General features: G+C 32.7%; 2 protein-coding genes across 5 annotated transcripts; both read right to left on the reverse strand.

Moving 5' to 3' along the window:
• Nucleotides 1–1,798: 1,798 nt before the first annotated feature.
• Nucleotides 1,799–7,421, reverse strand: LOC137811990 (protein POLLEN DEFECTIVE IN GUIDANCE 1-like). 4 transcript variants are annotated; one of them, XR_011081214.1, is made up of 12 exons: nt 6,978–7,421; nt 5,812–5,951; nt 5,439–5,542; nt 4,875–4,963; nt 4,689–4,762; nt 4,151–4,307; nt 3,908–4,075; nt 3,691–3,788; nt 3,453–3,575; nt 2,629–2,697; nt 2,163–2,538; nt 1,799–2,010 (listed from the first exon to the last, which is right to left on the reverse strand). XR_011081214.1 is itself a non-coding variant. In XM_068613851.1 (11 exons), exons 1-11 carry the CDS (start codon nt 7,372–7,374, stop codon nt 2,332–2,334), a joined length of 1,626 nt encoding a protein of 541 aa, XP_068469952.1. In that variant the 5' UTR covers nt 7,375–7,421; the 3' UTR covers nt 2,024–2,331. The 4 variants fall into 4 exon arrangements, 3 of the variants coding, with proteins under 3 accessions (XP_068469952.1, XP_068469954.1, XP_068469953.1); XM_068613851.1 differs by lacking the exon at nt 1,799–2,010 and having other exon boundaries at nt 2,024–2,538; XM_068613853.1 differs by lacking the exons at nt 1,799–2,010; nt 4,689–4,762 and having other exon boundaries at nt 2,024–2,538; nt 4,151–4,243; nt 6,978–7,420.
• A 3,915-nt stretch (nt 7,422–11,336) lies between these two features.
• Nucleotides 11,337–16,435, reverse strand: LOC137811994 (uncharacterized). The gene is made up of 5 exons (XM_068613861.1): nt 15,764–16,435; nt 13,878–13,927; nt 13,690–13,767; nt 12,824–13,421; nt 11,337–12,310 (listed from the first exon to the last, which is right to left on the reverse strand). Exons 1-5 carry the CDS (start codon nt 15,908–15,910, stop codon nt 11,654–11,656), a joined length of 1,530 nt encoding a protein of 509 aa, XP_068469962.1. The 5' UTR covers nt 15,911–16,435; the 3' UTR covers nt 11,337–11,653.
• Between the last annotated feature and the right edge of the window lie 1,369 nt (nt 16,436–17,804).

Consider the following 17,804-nt stretch of genomic DNA (forward strand, 5'->3'; position numbering starts at 1 on the left):
GTTGAAACCTTTCCATTTGTCCGGCAGGGGGTGTCCATAACGCGATCAGTGAAGGGATGGCGCCGGTCCGGACCCGCCGGAGCGGTAATGTTGATTGTTTTGCTGGGATGGGACTCTCCATCCATTTCCAGAGTGAAGTCGTTTTTCGTGTCTTTCTCGGCCTGGAGGCCGGCACCGGTGGCGTGGGACCTGCCGGCCTGATTGGTCATGGCGAGGGACGGCACCCCCTCGACCAGCTTCTTCATTCGCTTGTTCTCTTCTTGGAGGCTTTTGATTTCCTCCTCGTTCTTCTTAGCGGCTTCCTCGTGCGCCTTCCTCATCTGTACTAGCTCCCTCTGAAGGGCCATCATCATTGCTGTTTGGTCTGCTTCGGTCATGCTTGCCATGCTGCGGGTTGATACCATCTACTGTTGTGGTTTCTGCTGGCTCTCCTCGGCCCCACGGTGGGCGCCAATTGTTCTCGAACTAGGTTGGGGACTGGGAGAACTACTGTCTTCGGATGTCACTCGGTTGGTCGTGTCTCACGTTCCTCCTTCAGTCTTCTTCGCCGAACGGCTCCTCAGGTTGGTGGGGTACCTGCAGATGGCACTCCAACGCTCAAGTCAGTGGGGTATCGTATTCGGCTGGTTAGAATACTGTAGATAATGACGTAACTTCTTCCTTGGAATGCATGATATTTATATTACCTTGATGGGCCCTTGCTGTTGGGCCGGATTAGGGGGTTGTTTAGCGATTAGGGTTGGATTAGGTCGTTTCCTAACCATGGGTTGACCTTTGCTAATTGGGTCAACCTTTGACTTGAGCACCTTGTGTTGGTCGACAACACATGACACGTGGTTGACCTTGTACCTTAAAGTAGGGTCTTAACGCATGGATTGACCGGGTCCATGGACCGGTCGGTCATCCCGGTACACAAATATTTAAAATTATTAAAAACTAAAATAATATATTATTGTAGTCTAACACCAACAAATCTAAAATAAAAATTTAAGACCAATTTATAGAAAAAAAAATAAAACTCAAGTCAATGTAATAAACCTAACTAAATCACCAAAGATAACATCAAAACACATTATATCAATTGTCAAATGTTCAAGATGTAGAGAATAAAACATTTTCAATACAATAACTAACCATACTTAATATCAAAGTTCTCCTAGGTTAGTGGTGAAAATGAACTAAGTTCTAAAAACATATAAAATATAATAATCAATACAATTAAAAAATAGAAAAAAAAAATTAATCAATAAAAGTTTAAAGTAAAAATAGAAAAATGATAATAAAAGATGAAACAACAATGAAGTAACTATTGTAAAGAAATTTATGTTGAAATATAATGTATAAATTGAACTGTTTGGTTATTAGAAAAAAAATTTAAAAAAAATCCAAAAGTTTTAAGTTTTCTTTTCTTTTGGTAATCAGTTATTTGAATCAATTTCTAAATAATCCAATGTTTTAATTTTTTTCCTTTTGGTAATCAGTTATTTGAATCTATTTCTTTTATTTTATTGCTTCAGTCATCAACACCTCTTGGAAATGGTTATAATGATGAAAATGGTTAAAAAATAAAACAAACTATATAAATAAGGGTAAAAATTATTTTTTGTTTCTTCCAAAATATTTGAAGTTGTATTTTAGCCTTCCAAATTTCCTCATTCATTTTCAAGATTTTAATTTTAAAATGCTATCACTTATAGTCTTTAAGATTGTTTACATAGGGTTTTGTAAACACTATAGACAGTATTTCGGATTAAAATTACCCGTTTCAAAATTATAGGAATGAAAAACAAACAACATATTATAGGGAAATAAAACTAAATTTTGAAAAATTTAGAAAGACCAATGTTATTCTATGTTATTCTTTAATAAACCACTGAGTTTTTTTTTTCTGATGAACCTGGTTCGTGGGAAAGGACACTCCTTGAGTGTTGGACTATCGTGGGATGGATTTGTCTTCTTTAGAAGCGTGATAATATGTCATGAAGAAATGCTGGCTCCAGTATGTATGTGCTTCACAAGGACAAACAACAAAAAAGCTTGTCATCTCCTAGATATAGTAGAAGCTACAGAACATTTACATGTACAGAAAGACATTTTTGTTTTCTAATTAATTAATAAACTATATAAAAGACGATGAATGATAATCTCTGTAATGTACATACACAATCATTTACAAGCCTCAAATGCACAGCTTTGATGAGTACTACTGCACCACATGCTTCAAAGATTTCTTGCATGAGCATAAATATGGTACAAGGTACAATATTTTACGTGTATGTGTTTCCTTGGTGTTGGAAATTGATCTGCATTAATTCAGTTGTGCTCCACAAGTTAATCTGCATGAAGATGATGCTTCCTCCTTTGACAGCGATTAACATACCATCTGGCATGCTTCTGTAGAACCATGCCAATTAGAACCTTGAGGCTTGTTAGCATAATGTAGGTTATTGCCGAAAATAACAGAATCCAAGATAGCCTCCGTGAAAGGGAATTGTAAGGAAGCTTAGCAGCATAAACTGGAGCCAGAACTCGAATGACCTAAGAACAAGAAAAAATGGGAGGGAATAAGCAGACATCCAATCAGAAGCCATAAAGCAAGGAGAAAAAGGACACTAAATTCGTGCTTACCACACACGCTGGAGCAAGAGGGACAAAAGTCAACTTTTTCTTTGCATCCTCAGTTTGCACATGTAGAGTCTACAAAACAAATACAGCAGTCAATCGTATATTCTAAAACGTCCATAAAAGAAAATAGACAATTATAGCATATTAACATAAAGCAAACAACAGATTCAAAATTTGGTTTTTCTTGACACATTAATAGAAGGACAAATACTGTTCTCCTTCCGTCACACAAAAGTACATGCCTATACACACTCCAATGAAACTTAAAAATTATAAATAACTAATTTTCACGATGAATTCATTAAGTGATTGTTATGAAACAGCGCGCACCAATAATTAATGAGGAGGAAAAGGCTTTAATGGCTTATCCAAGGAGCATGTTCAAATAATTATTTATTATAGGCTTTATTTTGTAGACATGGAGCATACTAGCACTAGACTATTGAGAAAATTTGTTTGATAAGAGCCATAAAGTATTAACTTTCTTTTTATCCAAGGTACAAACCTTGGCATCAAGAGCCTTTCTTAATTATATAATAAATAATTCGATTCTGAATGAGAGAAATAATGAATTGTAAGTTGGGGTAGCTAAAACATGGAACTCGATTATATTTATGTTCGTCCATGTTGCCCAACAAAAAAACTAGGGACACAGGAATACAGCCCCTTTCTCAACAAAACATTCTGCACGCTGCAGCTAATAATTTCATAAAGCATTTGCAATTGAGTATAGAAAGAGTTCTTACGTTCGAGTACAATTCGCATTTGAGCAGTAACTACTAATCATATTTCACAACTAACATGCACATAAAATACAATTATAATACCTGTTTACATAGGACTTCAAGAAACTCAGAATATGCAATTGGCGAAATGTTGTTGAATTTGGCAATGAATGAATGCTTGATCACATCTATAGCCATCTCAAATAGATAAACCAAGAGGATATTCTGCATCATACAAAATAACTGTGATAAGAGCAAGACCGAACCAAGCAATGAAATTTATTTCCCCTGAAAAACTCATGGAATATATCTTAGGTGTTACAAATTTAAATAAACTTACACTGATAAAGCTTATAAACCAGGGTCCTTCTGCTTCCAGAATATTTTGAGCCAAAACAAATAAGATACATGCTGATATATGGAATCTCTCTACTGAATCTGCTAGTCAGCAATACGATAAAGGGACAAAAAATAATGAAAGAATATAAGACAACATAAAAAGGGGAATATATAATGCAATCAAAGAAAAAACAACTGCAGTAAGAAAGACAACTCACCAGAGTACACCATACTGTGAACATTATCCTTACTATATCCCTTAAACACATAGCTTTTTATCTCGGCAAAATTATTGGACACCAGCAAGGCTGGCAGGGCATTGTAGTGAGAAACAATACAGGCTGATAAAGTGATTGCCTGAACTAATAAGATAAAAGAATGAACAAGTACAGCTAGTCAAGGAAAATAACCAGCACTTTTGTTTTAGCCATAAAAAAATTATCACTCAGAAAAAAGGATATTTGAAGTAACAACAGCTAAAACTTGGTCTGAAATAAATCTCCATATCCAGAATCTCATACTTTGTGTTTCTGGGGGACATCTTGCAAGTTTTTCTGCTGAATGAAATAGCATTTTCAGCACATCCCCAATAAAATTTTGACATAATTTATCAAATATCTGCAAGAGGGTTCAAGGACCAGTCACTATAAATTTCAGTCCAGAAATTAAGACAGTTATGACATGCAATCAACAGAATATAGAAGACAGAAAAAGCTTACATTTTGAGTAGTGTGATTTGTGAAATGAATTGTTCAAAATCCAAAAGGCCGAGTTATATATATATACACATTAATGATTCACATACAAAATTCCCATCTTTCATATCATGCATATTGACTTGGTCACACAAGTTCTGGCTCGCTATCTATGGCAAAAATGCCAAACAATGATCTAATTTGAATATCCATCTTGGTTTACAATCAGAAGTTCAGAAATTTGGCATGTATGGAGACCTAATTAATCAGTACAACCTAGGTTCAAAGATTAATTTATGCTCACCTCTAACACATTGTAGATCACATACAACTTGATTGTTGCTTGACCACGGATCATATGATATATTAAGCTGATATCTAAGATAACAAAAATTTTAAAGCAGGGAACAAATTTTCTATAACAACAAAGTAATAAACTGAACGTGATCAATGAAAATAGGAAAAAGAGAAAAGATAAACCATGGAATACCTATTTGCTGCAAAACAGTGACTCCGCAAACCAAAATAAGAAAACAGCCAAAATCTGAAAACTCAATTGTAGATGGCCTATTGAACTTCCTGCCATGAGCACAATAAGGTCAGAGTGTAAAACTTAAAAATCCTGAAATGCAACCACAAATCTTAAAACAGAACACAAGCACTGTATAAAAGCATATAAATCAAAGCACAAAAATTAGCATATTGTACCATAAAATGGAAGATTGGTTCCAACCCTTCAATAAACACAGGACCACGGCAATCCACTTATAATTTAAAAAAAAAAATCAGGCGTATATTATTACTGTGTCGTTAAATGAACTATTTAATCTGGGTGGCACGGGTAAAAAAAATCACCTTGTTCTCTTTCCCCTAAGGAAATTTATTATTTACGAAACTAAATACTAAAAACAGTGCACTAGAGGATTAGTCCATCATCTAAATCACAACAGCAAATGCAAGATTAATCCAACATCAAAATCCTCACAAATGTAAGCATACTTAACAAAACATTAAAGTACTATAAATACGAGAAGAAAATTGAAGGGCGGCGAACCTTGTTTTCAGAAGCCTCCAAATGGCCATCAGCATCCTTGTGGGCATGACAGTTAACAATGACAGAAATGAATTGAAGCAGACAAAGAAACCAACATCTATAAGCTGCAATAATGCATTCCATGTTTGAGAAATCATAACACAAAAGGTAGAATATCTTAATAAAAATACACAGACATAAATTAAGTATAGTAGGTGAACAGTTTCAGGTTTCATCCTTTCTACATTTTATTCTGATTTGTTAATTATGAGGAAAAATACAGCATCTAAACACTGGACTGAAGTGCACCTATAGATGACATTGTGAACGGCATACAAAGTTCCCTTTTATTAATTTTCTTTTTCAACGAATTAAACAAAAGTATACCAAATACCAATTCGCATCTCCATGGCAAGCGGAAGATAGTGTCATAAACTCTTTCTCGTCCCTTTTCATCCCCAATAGTTGTTGTGCTCCACACAGAATTTCCATAGTACACTTTCTCAAAAAAGTACAACACGGGTGACTTCTTCGCTGAAAATATGTTGTAAAGCATAAATACCTTAATAAAACAAGACAAATTATAAGGAACGCAACAAACTTCTAAAAATAATCAAATTACAGATTGACCACTGATTAGTGAACCGATGAAACATAAGAAGAAAACAGGCTTACAGGCCACAGCATTATATTTTCACCCTCACGCACAACATCATATGCATCCTCATCTATTATCACTTAAAATAGTAAATAAGCTATTCACTATCATACTATTGTCCAATCACAAATTAGTATAGGATAAGTTTGTTGACTTTTGAATAATTACCTTAAAAGTCCTTAATCACATGGTGATTTTCTTTAAGAGTTTAATTTCTATGTAAGAAAATTTAAACAGTAACTACACTTTTTTTTCTGCAAAAAAAAAAAACATTAGTTAATGCTTAAATATTTTTACACAAAAATTAAACTCTCATGATTAATTTCCATTCCAGTCTTTAAAAGTGCTCAACATTGTCTTGTCATGTAGGTCCTTAAAACTAAATTTCAAATATATTCTTAAAATTATCAATAGTTTTAAACCATTTTTAAAACTTAATCACTAATTGTTATTTTAATATTTAAAAATTAGGTTAATATCATTAAATCACTGATTGCACGTAACATTTGGACTAACGTAATTCACAAATTGTAATTATCCTTTTTGAATTTTCATAATTTCAACCACTTTACCCTAAAAACCCTAAAAGCCTTACTTAAATGTCAGGAAGGAACTAACACAAGCCAGTTTCAAAATCTACAGTAATATTTAAAGCACTATTGGATTTTCCACACCACATCATGCTGTTGGCATGCAAGTATAAAATAATTTAAAAGATAAAAAAAAATATTAGTTATTACATATAAATATAATGAGAATATTAAAGATAGACAATATGGTCCTTTTTTATTCCCTTTCAATTTACCCATTGCAAGAAACTAATTTCATAACATGGTATATATTTTACAACTAAATAAATTGACTATTTTTGTCCAAAAAAGTACTAGCTAGATTGTACTCACAGATCGAATCATCTTCCAAAACACGCTTTAACTCCGACGACTCAGCCGTCCCCGATGTTGCCTCTGCAACCGAACTAACTTCCTTAACGTCACCTGCATCGACGGCCGTAACCACCGAATTTCCCAAACTCTCGCCACCTTTCACGCTTCTCTGCCTTAGCTCCTCCAAAGGAAAAGCGCCTTTACTCTGTTCCCCTTTAGGTTTCTGCTCGCACTCAATGACAGCGTCATGAATGTGATTCTTGAGCTGGTCAGGACCATTTGCGAAGCTGGTTTCAGAGGAAACGGAAGTGGAAGTGGAAGTGGCGGCGGCTTTGCGGTTACGCTTCTTCTTCCGGTGAGGAAGCGAATTGGACGGTGAAGGTTGGGGTTGTGGTGCGGCGGTGCCGTGTCTCATATTGACTTTTAGAATCTGTCAAGAATGATTCTAAGTACTAATATGGGTATCAGAACATAGAAGGTATTTTCTAGAATGGTAAAAACTGAAATATACCTCATACAAAATCAATAATTTCACAAAAATATATTTTATACAAACAAATTAATTTAAAAAAATTGCAATAAAACAAAATTATAGTAAATTTTACACACTTTTAATAGCAAAAAAAATACAAAACTATTAGAAATAATTGAGGACAACCGAAGTTAGTTGAAAAGAATGGGGTTTAAGGTTTATACTTATTTTTAGATAAAGAAAAACATAGGTAGTAATAAAAATAAAATTAAAGTAAAAGAGAGTGTAAACAAAAATTTAAGGGAGTGTAAATAGTAAAAAGTAGAAAACAGTAGCAACCATATGGACAAAAGTAGGTTAGATTTGAAGGTTATTTGCACTCCCTTTTTTAATATATACACTTTCTTTTTGTTTTTATTTAAAATGACATATTTATCCTTTCTTTCTCTTCTTTTCCCTAACACTACTAGACGCCTTTTCACTCCCCCCACCCTTTCGGTCAATAGTGCCATAAAAATTTAATTAAAATCAAGTTTTGTTCTCTCATAAACTTCAATTTAAAATGTTTATTTAGAAGAAAAAAAATCCAAAACACATTTCTTATCATTTCAAAAACTATTTTCTGAAATACTCTTTTAACTTTCATATTCTAGAAAATAGTTTCCATTAAAATGGAAGAGAAGATTCTAAAAATATGAAATGACAAGTGTTCCAAAATATTTAAAAAATAAAAATGAGTTTTAGAAAGTATATTTCAGAATATAAAGAGAGCATTTCCAAAATAAGAAAATGATAAAAGTGTTCCAAAATACTGGTTTTTTTACCATCATGGGGTTATTTTTTTTGCTTTTTATCAAAATGGGGTTCGTTTAAAAAAAATTACAAATTTAGGCAAGTCGTGCCAATTCGGCACAACTTCATATGCACAAATCGTCCCAATTAGGCACGACTTCATATGCACAAATCGTCCCAATTAGGCATGACTTTTGTCTTGTCATACTGAAGTCGTGCCAACTTAGCACGACTTCTGCATTGTCTTACTGAAGTTGTGCCAACTTGGCACGACTTCTGCCACGTCATAATTTTTTTTATTTTATTGTTTATATATTGGGTAGTAAGTTATGTAATATTAAAAATTAATTTGATACATAATTTTCTAAGAGTGTTAGTTTTAAGAAACAAAAAATTGGAATAATTTACTTCTAGTTCAACTTTATTTTTTATTTTATATCTTGTAATGAATCTTACTAATTTGTTTAGTTCTAATTAATCTCTTCTAATCATTACGTATTTTGTAAAATCATTACTTCTCAAGTTATTTATTTTGCAAATTCACAACAATAATTCTCTATTTATTTTCCAAATACAATAAATTTTCATTTATCTATTTATTTTCAAATTCAATAACAATTTTCTTCATTTTTTAATTAATCAAATAATCAAGTTATTGTATTACATTACTGTCAAACATGATCCATACACGATTATCCAATTTTTTGTTTCTTCAAACTAACACTCTTAGAAAATTAAGTATCAAATTAATTTTTAACATTACATAACTTACTACCCAATATATAAACAATAAAAATATGACGTGGTAGAAGTCGTGCCAAGTTAGCACGACTTCAGTATGACAAGGCAGAAGTCGTGCCTAATTGGGACGATTTGTGCATATGAAGTCGTGCCAAAATGACACGATTTGCCTAAATTTGTAATTTTTTTTAAACGGACCCAATTTTGGTAAAAAGCAAAAAAAAATAACCCCATCATGGTCAAAAAAACCCAAAATACTTCTCAAAAAATTTTGAAAATAAGATGTAATTTTGAAAGTATATTTCAAAATATAAAGAAAGTCTTTCGAAAAATATTTCCTGGAATATTTGTTTCTTTTTTTACATTATAAAATATACCTTGTTTAATTTATTTTTATTTTCTTAATATTTTAGAAAGTACTTTTTAAAATATGAAAAACAAAATAAATATTGTTACGAAAAAAAATGTGTTCCAAAAGTGCATTTTAAAATGTAGAAAAGGAATAGAATATTCATTTATTGTAAGATTGTTAAAAATCGAACTAATAAAAAGGTATAATTGAAAATCAATTCACAAAATGGATAACTGATCAAAATCGTTTTTATTTTATTTTTGGATATAATTTTTGTCAAACAATCAGTATGTTTTTCACTTTGAAAATGAAGAATGCAACCAAATTAAATCAAACAAGAATATTTATTATATTAAAATGCAATGTTATAAATTTAATTTAATTAGCAACTAAATTTTTTATTAGGGTGGGTCATTGGGAGTTGCTCTATTTTGATTGTTTGTGTTTCCAATATATTTATTTTGATGAAAACATGGTAAATTTGTATTATAACTTTTAATACTGAAATTCTATAGTTTATTTATGAATAAAAACAAAATGAAAATACGACTATGTTATCAATTATATAAAAAGTATGACATTATGTCTCTTTATTTTTTAAATCCTTGTTATAAAATGTTTGTTGGAAAAAAATGAAAATTCCATTTTTAATATTAAGATAAATATATTTGAAAACATTATACAAAGTATTGTCTAAAGTCCCATCATTAGAATCTGCTACTCTTTAAAATTAAATCAAGACTAAACCAAATCAAAATACATTCGATTTGTATGTTAAATTCTAGCAATTTTTTAATAAAATCTAAACATATTTCAAAATGTACTTTATAGAAAATATTTTGTTTCCTTAACATTAAAAAATGATTTTTCAATAATTTGGAAGTACTTTTCAGTATGTTAAAAAGAGAAAAATATATTTTGATAAATATTTTATAAAGTGGCATATTGAGTTTTAACACGAAAAACAAGAGATAACGTTGAGAAAGTTAAAACTATTTTAAAATCAGTATGGTGGTAAAAGTAGGGAAGGAGTGTGTAGTATGCAAGGAAATGCATGAACACAAAAGAGGCAAGAATGTTTTGAAAATAAATGGAAAAAATAAAGATAAATATATAAAGTTAAATGACATTTTGTTTTGGATTTTTTCTTTCATGTGAATTTCTTTTCACCTATGCTTCCTTTATTGCTATTTCGAATTCCTTTCTCCGCCATTTTAATGGTGAAAGCCATTTTAAAAGCGTACAAAGAGATAAGGCTTTCTAGCATTGGTGAGAGTGAGGACTTATGAGAGGAAGGACACGTACAAAAAATCTATGACCATAATTTTTTAGATCATAAAATGTCTTTCATGATATGCTTTGGTTGGAATAATCCATAAGGGAATATATACTAAAATAAGTGTGAAGATGAAGGAAAAATTCTTGAGGAACATTTTGATACTATTGTGGACTTAGGACAAACATTAAAAAAGATGGTTGTTAGCATATTTTTAAAGCTTTTTTGGAAGAAAAAATGGCATATTGATCAAGTGGAAACAACTCTCTTGTAATGGATGCATGATCTATGAATATATACTAAAAATGTTAAAATTAGGGTAAGAACACTTTATTCTCTCTAAGTGATTAGTCTAGCTGTTCTTTTTCATATATCAAATTAAGCACAAGCACCCTAAATAACAATTTCTTGTCATTTCCTTTACATTATCAATGTACCATGCATTTGACTTTGACTGCATAAAATATACTTAAAAGACAAAAAAGTCTACATATAAAATCTTATCAACAACCAAGGCATATCTTGTTAAACAAATAGTGAATAAAATACAAATCACAAAATGGAAGGGTTAAATCGATACTTGTTGTACGAGACAAGCACGAACATTGGATCATGTTAACTCTTCAAATTGCATTACACAGAGACCAGCACAATCATGGATTTTAAAATTGAAAATATTAACATGTTAGTATAAAATTGACAACCGTTTTAGTGAGAAGGGACCAAAAATAATATCTTAGCATATGCTAATTTATAACTTTCTGTCTATTCAAATTACTATACTTCTCTTTTGATGAAAACAAAATCCGCATTTACAACTTAGAAAAGGTTTACTGGAAGTACCTAGTAGTACAGTTTGAAATTTTGTCTAGATTGGTTACTGTAATTTATAGCTACTTTTTTTATTCATAATTTAGAGCTATTTATAATATCATATACTTGAACTAGCTAGTTCATTCCTTGGTGCAGCTCCTTCTGGTTGCATGAAAGTTAATCCTTCTGGATGCAAAAAAAAAGGTAAACGAACCTTTGTACAGAGACCCTTTAAGATGGCCAAATCCTCACTTTGCTTTCCCTCTTTTCTTTCCCTTCCTTGGTGTTGCATGTCTCTGACCTGCACTTTCACGTACAACTTTTTTTGTTCTACCACCAAAAGCCTTCTTGATGGGTAAGGATTCCACTGAAGATGGAGAATCTACTTTATTAGCTTCTTTCTTAGCTCTAAGTGAGACCCTTTCGGCAGAGCTGCTGCCACCAGCTACCTTTGCAACAATCTTGCGGTTACCGGGGCGCATGCTTCTGACTTTCACTGAAGGATCATGCACAGGTGATGTGGTAATGCTTCTGGCTTTCACTGGAGGATCATTCACAGGTGATGTGATAATGCTTCTGGCTTTCACTGGAGGATCATTCACAGGTGATGTAGTCATGCTTCTGACTTTCACTTGAGGATCAGGCACAGGTGATGATGTTGAGGCATTGCTGCTGCTCAAAAACTTGAGTTTCTCTGCCGATGTTTTGATGGCAAGGTCTCTCAGTTTTAGAGCAATTTTGTATTCACGAGTGATCTTGGAGTAGAATAATATAGCATTGTTGGTCAATAGTAGCAAGTCTCTTATAAGTTCCAGCATGGACTTGATTGTTCCGTTGTTGATTCTAGACCTTATAGTGTCAAAATCCATGTGTTGCCTAATCGTTTTCTTGTATCTTCCTCGTTTCTGTTGTAAAAAAGTGGTGCTTAAGCATAATGAATCATATCACTGCCTATTCCTTTCCTCAAGTCTTAAAAACTATATCCCTATCTGTCATTCATTGCTGAGCAGTTTCAAAAGGAATAGAAACTATTAAGGTGAAAGTTGAAAGGAGCCGAATGCTCACTTTTAAGGTGAAAGTTCAGTAATAGAAACTAATAAACTTTCGCTTGATCTTGGTGGCACTAGAACGTTTTAAAAGAAAAAAACAATTGTTGAAACTTATATTCACTTGTATTGCTTAGTATATGTGCAACTATAGAATGAAAAGTATTATTCTCATCATTGTTACACCATTTTTATTGGTGATTATAACTTAACAGATATATGCTTATTCAAAGATTTCAATAAAATAGCTTGTAAGATCTAGAGCATGTCGTCTAAGAAACTGGTGGACCTTTCATTAAAAGCATTACATGGTGAAAAAAAGTTGAAAGCCAATTATTATTGAGTAGAATGAGATCTCTTAAGTACACATACCTGGCTATCATGCCTGCGACAGAAGGCAGAAGCACCTTGAACTAACAAAAAAGAATCCAAGAGCTCCATCAAATCTTTTACTTCATCCTTTTTCAAGTTTGCTTTTGCCTCCTTCATATCAGAAGATTTTGCGATCTCATCACAGTTGCTGGTAGAACTTTCTTTACACACATCAGCTGATAAATCACTTTCTCTTACACCGGCTTCATTAATATTTCTGCCACAATCCTTCCTCTTTCTCTTCCCTCTTCGTTTTTTCAAACACCCTCCCTGTCCTTCATATATAGTGTGAGTCGACTTATCTACATTCAAAACTTTCTCCTGTTCAGTAGACCCTGAAACTTCCGGCTTGGTCTCCACATCTTCACATGACATTGCTGGAACCTTACATTCATGAGACCAGTTTGTCTGTGTTTCATGTGTGAAACTCCCAGCAGATAGTCCATCCTTTGACATCTCCTTTGCGGAAGGAACAACTCTATCCAATTTCTTCAATGGAAGATGTAATTCAGGTTCAACTGAGCCATTATCAACATGGTAATCAACTCTTTTCTCGTCCATTCCAGTCTTAAGGGATTCAAGCTTCAACTCAAGGGACCTGAAACAAAGATATTGAGTAAAAGTATACCCAAAATGCTGGTAATTACAACAGTGAAAAGTGATTTCTACACTAGCTCTGGTAGTCAGAATTTCACACTGCACTACGCCAGGGGCAGGAGGGTGTAGTATGTGCAAGGTAAAGTGTGAGATTGTTTGGACATTTCAGCTAACAAAAAGCTTGAAGAAATTGAGATTTGTTGTGTCTCATAATATTACTTTTCTGTCTTAAAAAATCTCAGACAGAAAAATATGGCCATGTAACTGACCCAATTAATTCTTCAGATAGCTCTAAGTCTCTCTTAAGCTCTGCCACTCTTTTCTTCTTAAGCTCCTCAAACCAAGCCCTGAGAATGTCATGTAACCATAATACAATGAGATATCATATAAAACAACTTCAATGCCATTCTCAGGATGGATTTCATTAAATCTAACTCGAGAAAAAATTATTACTTACATGCATCCAGAATACTGCTGTCGCAACTCTTCATATCTGGCTTTACAAACCTGCAAAAAGAAACACCTCTATCAAATGAAGGTTCATCAAATGGAATTCCTTCACACTGAACAGTAAAAGCATGAAGAGGAGCAATATAACGAGCCTCGTCTTTGACATGTAAACATGCTTGATATGCATCAGTTGTTGAAAGGGCATACCTGTTCCCAGGCCTAGACTAGTAAACAAAATATATCCAATGCAAAAAAATATTTCATCAAGTGACCAAATATTAGCTTGAAGCATATAAGATTTACTAAGCCATTTCAACATTCAACCCAACAAGGTAGGCATACTAAATTCACATTGCTTAGGATTCTAATTGAAACAAGACCCTGAATACAAATATTAACCATCATAGTACTGGACTTCTTGTGAACCAACTTTTGAGGTTAAGTTCTACATCCAAACATGATGCTAACTTCAGGGATGTGCAAAAAGTCCAAATAATTGAAACAAATCTATAAACACACAATCCAAATCACTTTATGTTCGTATTAATGAATTGTTTAGGCATCTTTAGTTTGGTCTCGACAAAATAACATTTGACTCGATCCCAGTTGGAGAATCTTTGACTTCACATTAGTTCGGACATTTCCAACTGGCCTAGTTCAGGGCATCTTTCAATTAGTCCTCCATCAACTGGTTTTGATCCCGGCATCTTTCAGATAGACTCGACCGGATAATCATCTTCAACTCAATCCTGTTTAGAGTATCTTAAACCCAACTTCTCTCAAAGAATCATTACTTTAGTCTCAACTAGAGTATGATTTTTTCAAATCGACCTATGGTTTAAAAAAAAAATTTAAAATCTGTTAACGGTCTAAATCTAATTAAAAACCAAACCAAATTTGATAAAAAAATAATGGCTTTAAAACCCCATTTAAGCCAGTTTAAAAAAAAAATCAAACAAGTTTTGTTCAATTAAATGTACATGGATTTCACATTCAATCCATTTAATTGGATTTGGATATAGTTTTTTTTAAAAGCCATTTCCCCATCTAACTTTACTGAATTTGATAGGTTATATAGACGCAAAGCGAAGTAAATTTTCCGCATAAAGTCGGAGTACTAAATCGTTATCATAATTGTTGAAACTTAGTATGAACATAATTTGGTACGGAAATTATTAGGACGCGTAAAAGTAGATAGGTCCACACGAATTCAATTGAGGGTCTTTCTTTCAGTTCAAAGTTGAAAAGAAATGAAAAGCTATAATCACACGTCCTAATGGTTCATTCAATATTTCTAATACTTAAAACCAAAATTTGGTTACCCTCAGGACAATATAGTATGTTACGCAAAATGGGAAATTAGACATCATGAGATGTGAGTTACTATGAGCAAACAAATTGAGCAATAGGGTTAACGCCATCTCAATCACCATATGCAGGTGATGATATAAGCGGCGTAACCAAATCGATAAAGTGAACAAAACAAATGCACGTAAGATACCACCCATTCCCCACAAAACACGTTGGAAAAATCCAATACCCAAACACAGGGTTTAGGCGTCACAATCGATGTTTGGGATACAATACAATAAGAAAAACCGCATCAAAAGCTCTTGTCTAAACCCCACGTTGACAATAAAACATATAAATAAAAATAATAAAGTCATTTCGTTTCATTTAATATTATATTAATAATAATAATAATCACATGCGACTATGCTAGGCAACGAGATTAGGTCAGTGGGTCGGTCAATAATGACCCGTAACGGTTTAGAAACCGAAACGAAATCAATTCACTAGTCTTTTTATTCTTAATAAAGAAGGAAAGAGAATAAATAAATAAAATGAATAAATGAATATAAATAATTTAATACTTTATTATTATACACATACCTCGGGAGTGAAAATAAATGGGGAAACGGTTCGGGTCTTGAGCTCCGCGGCAACGACGGTCCAGTCTCGGGTCCCGTGCCGGAGAATAGCTCCACCGAGGAGAAGCTCCTCCCAAGTGTTCCACGTCACCACCAACTCTGCTTCCATCGCCGTACACGTGTACGTTCGAGATTGAAGCAAACTCGACTGCCTTTTTTGTTTCCTAAGTTCCTAATCCTACGCTCGCGGCTCACGTTAGAAAAGTCGTAAAAGAAAACGCTACTGCCCCGACTAACCCCACGGCAACGGAGAATAAAATAACAGACACAACGGAAAGGGAACGAGAATGCCTCGAGGGGCGAGAAAAGAAGTTTTCAGCACCGGAAAGAAGGTTTTAGCGATGTGGCACGGAGGAAGCAAGGGATAAGAGGTTGGGTTCGCGGCGGAGTGTGGCGGTTTTGGGTGGTTGGTTTGTTTTGGAAAACAAATAAAAAATAATTAAATGTTAGAAGATGATGGATTGAGAGAAGGAAGAAACATGGGGTAAAATGAAAATTAAAAAATAAAGATAGAATAAAATGAAGGGACACATCATACAACAACAATGGACGACAATCAGGAATGTCGTGTAGGCTTGTATTTTCAATTTCTCAACAACGTATTCTTCTGTCTTATATATCTGGGAGAGTTTTCTATGAATTTACCATTTTACCCTTTTCTTCTTTTTTGTTTTTCTTCCAATTCTTTTTTGTTTTCGCCGTTTCTCTTTCGGGATTTCGCGCTTTTGCCCACTGCGAAATTTGGATCTCTGAAATTTGAATTTCACTGATTGAATAATATATTTACATTTTATTTAATATTAACTCATAATATAAGAAGAATAAAAATGAAATATCATTAATTTTTATCTAAACATCAGTTTTTATTCTCATATGTGTATTCTGTTGAAATCAATATACTTAAGATGTAATTAGATGCCAAATACATTTTTATAAAGCAAATTAGATATGCTAGAATCAAGAGCTCACATATCAAAGACCTAAACAAACATCTAAACTCATAAAATATTTATAACAAAATATAAGAAAAGTCAAATCACTTATTTATTTTATGATAAATGAAGTGGTTTCTTGAACAATTAGACCAACTTTTTCTAACATCTCTTATAAACACTTAAATCACGTTTTATTAAGTTGTGTGAAGGAATAGTGACTAAACCCTATCCCAATCCCAATTACTTTTGTCCATTTATTTTTCTCAACATAGGATCGTGGGGTAACGTGGATTGGTACTTTTGTCATGCCACGTGTTGGAGGAAACTACTCAATTATATTTATACAATTTTATGTTAATAAGTTTATTTTTAACTTTTATGCAAATAATTAAATAACTTCTTATATTTTCATTTAAGCATATTAATTGTTATAATAGGTAATACCTACCATAATTTCCTATTAGTTAACATATGTAATTTCTTTGCCATAACAGTGCATGAATATTATTAGAGTCAATGCAATGACAGAGAATTTAATATTGAATTGCAACTGATAAATAATGTCCTTTCAGTAATTCCTTTGCCAATTTTCAAATTACCATGCTCTCCAGAGGAGGATATAGATAATATCTGTTAACAATTTGTCAAAAATATAAATACAGTTGATTAGCATAAGATTAAAATTAATAAAAAATTAAAGCAAAAACTTCAATGTTTTATAGGTCAGCTTTTGTGTGGTGTAATGAAAATTATCATTCATCAGTATGATTCCGACTAATATTCATATAAATAATTAAAATTGGTTAATAAATAATTCAGACTTGTACATGTAAAATATGCTCTGAATTGCCAGAAAGTATCCCTGTAATGCACACACAATATATTAATATGGCAATAATTTTGAAACATTGGTCATTCCTCCTTCTCTTTTTTTAATAACAGATATTTGACTATATTTAGCAACCATTCGTAGAGTGTATCGTTATATATGCATGCTACTTATTTTTAATTTTTATAAATTAAAAATTAGTTTGATGATATAACTATATCACTATAATTAACATTAAG

The sequence above is a fragment of the Phaseolus vulgaris genome, chromosome 2, assembly GCF_000499845.2.
Source record: "Phaseolus vulgaris cultivar G19833 chromosome 2, P. vulgaris v2.0, whole genome shotgun sequence".
Taxonomy (NCBI): Eukaryota; Viridiplantae; Streptophyta; class Magnoliopsida; order Fabales; family Fabaceae; genus Phaseolus; species Phaseolus vulgaris.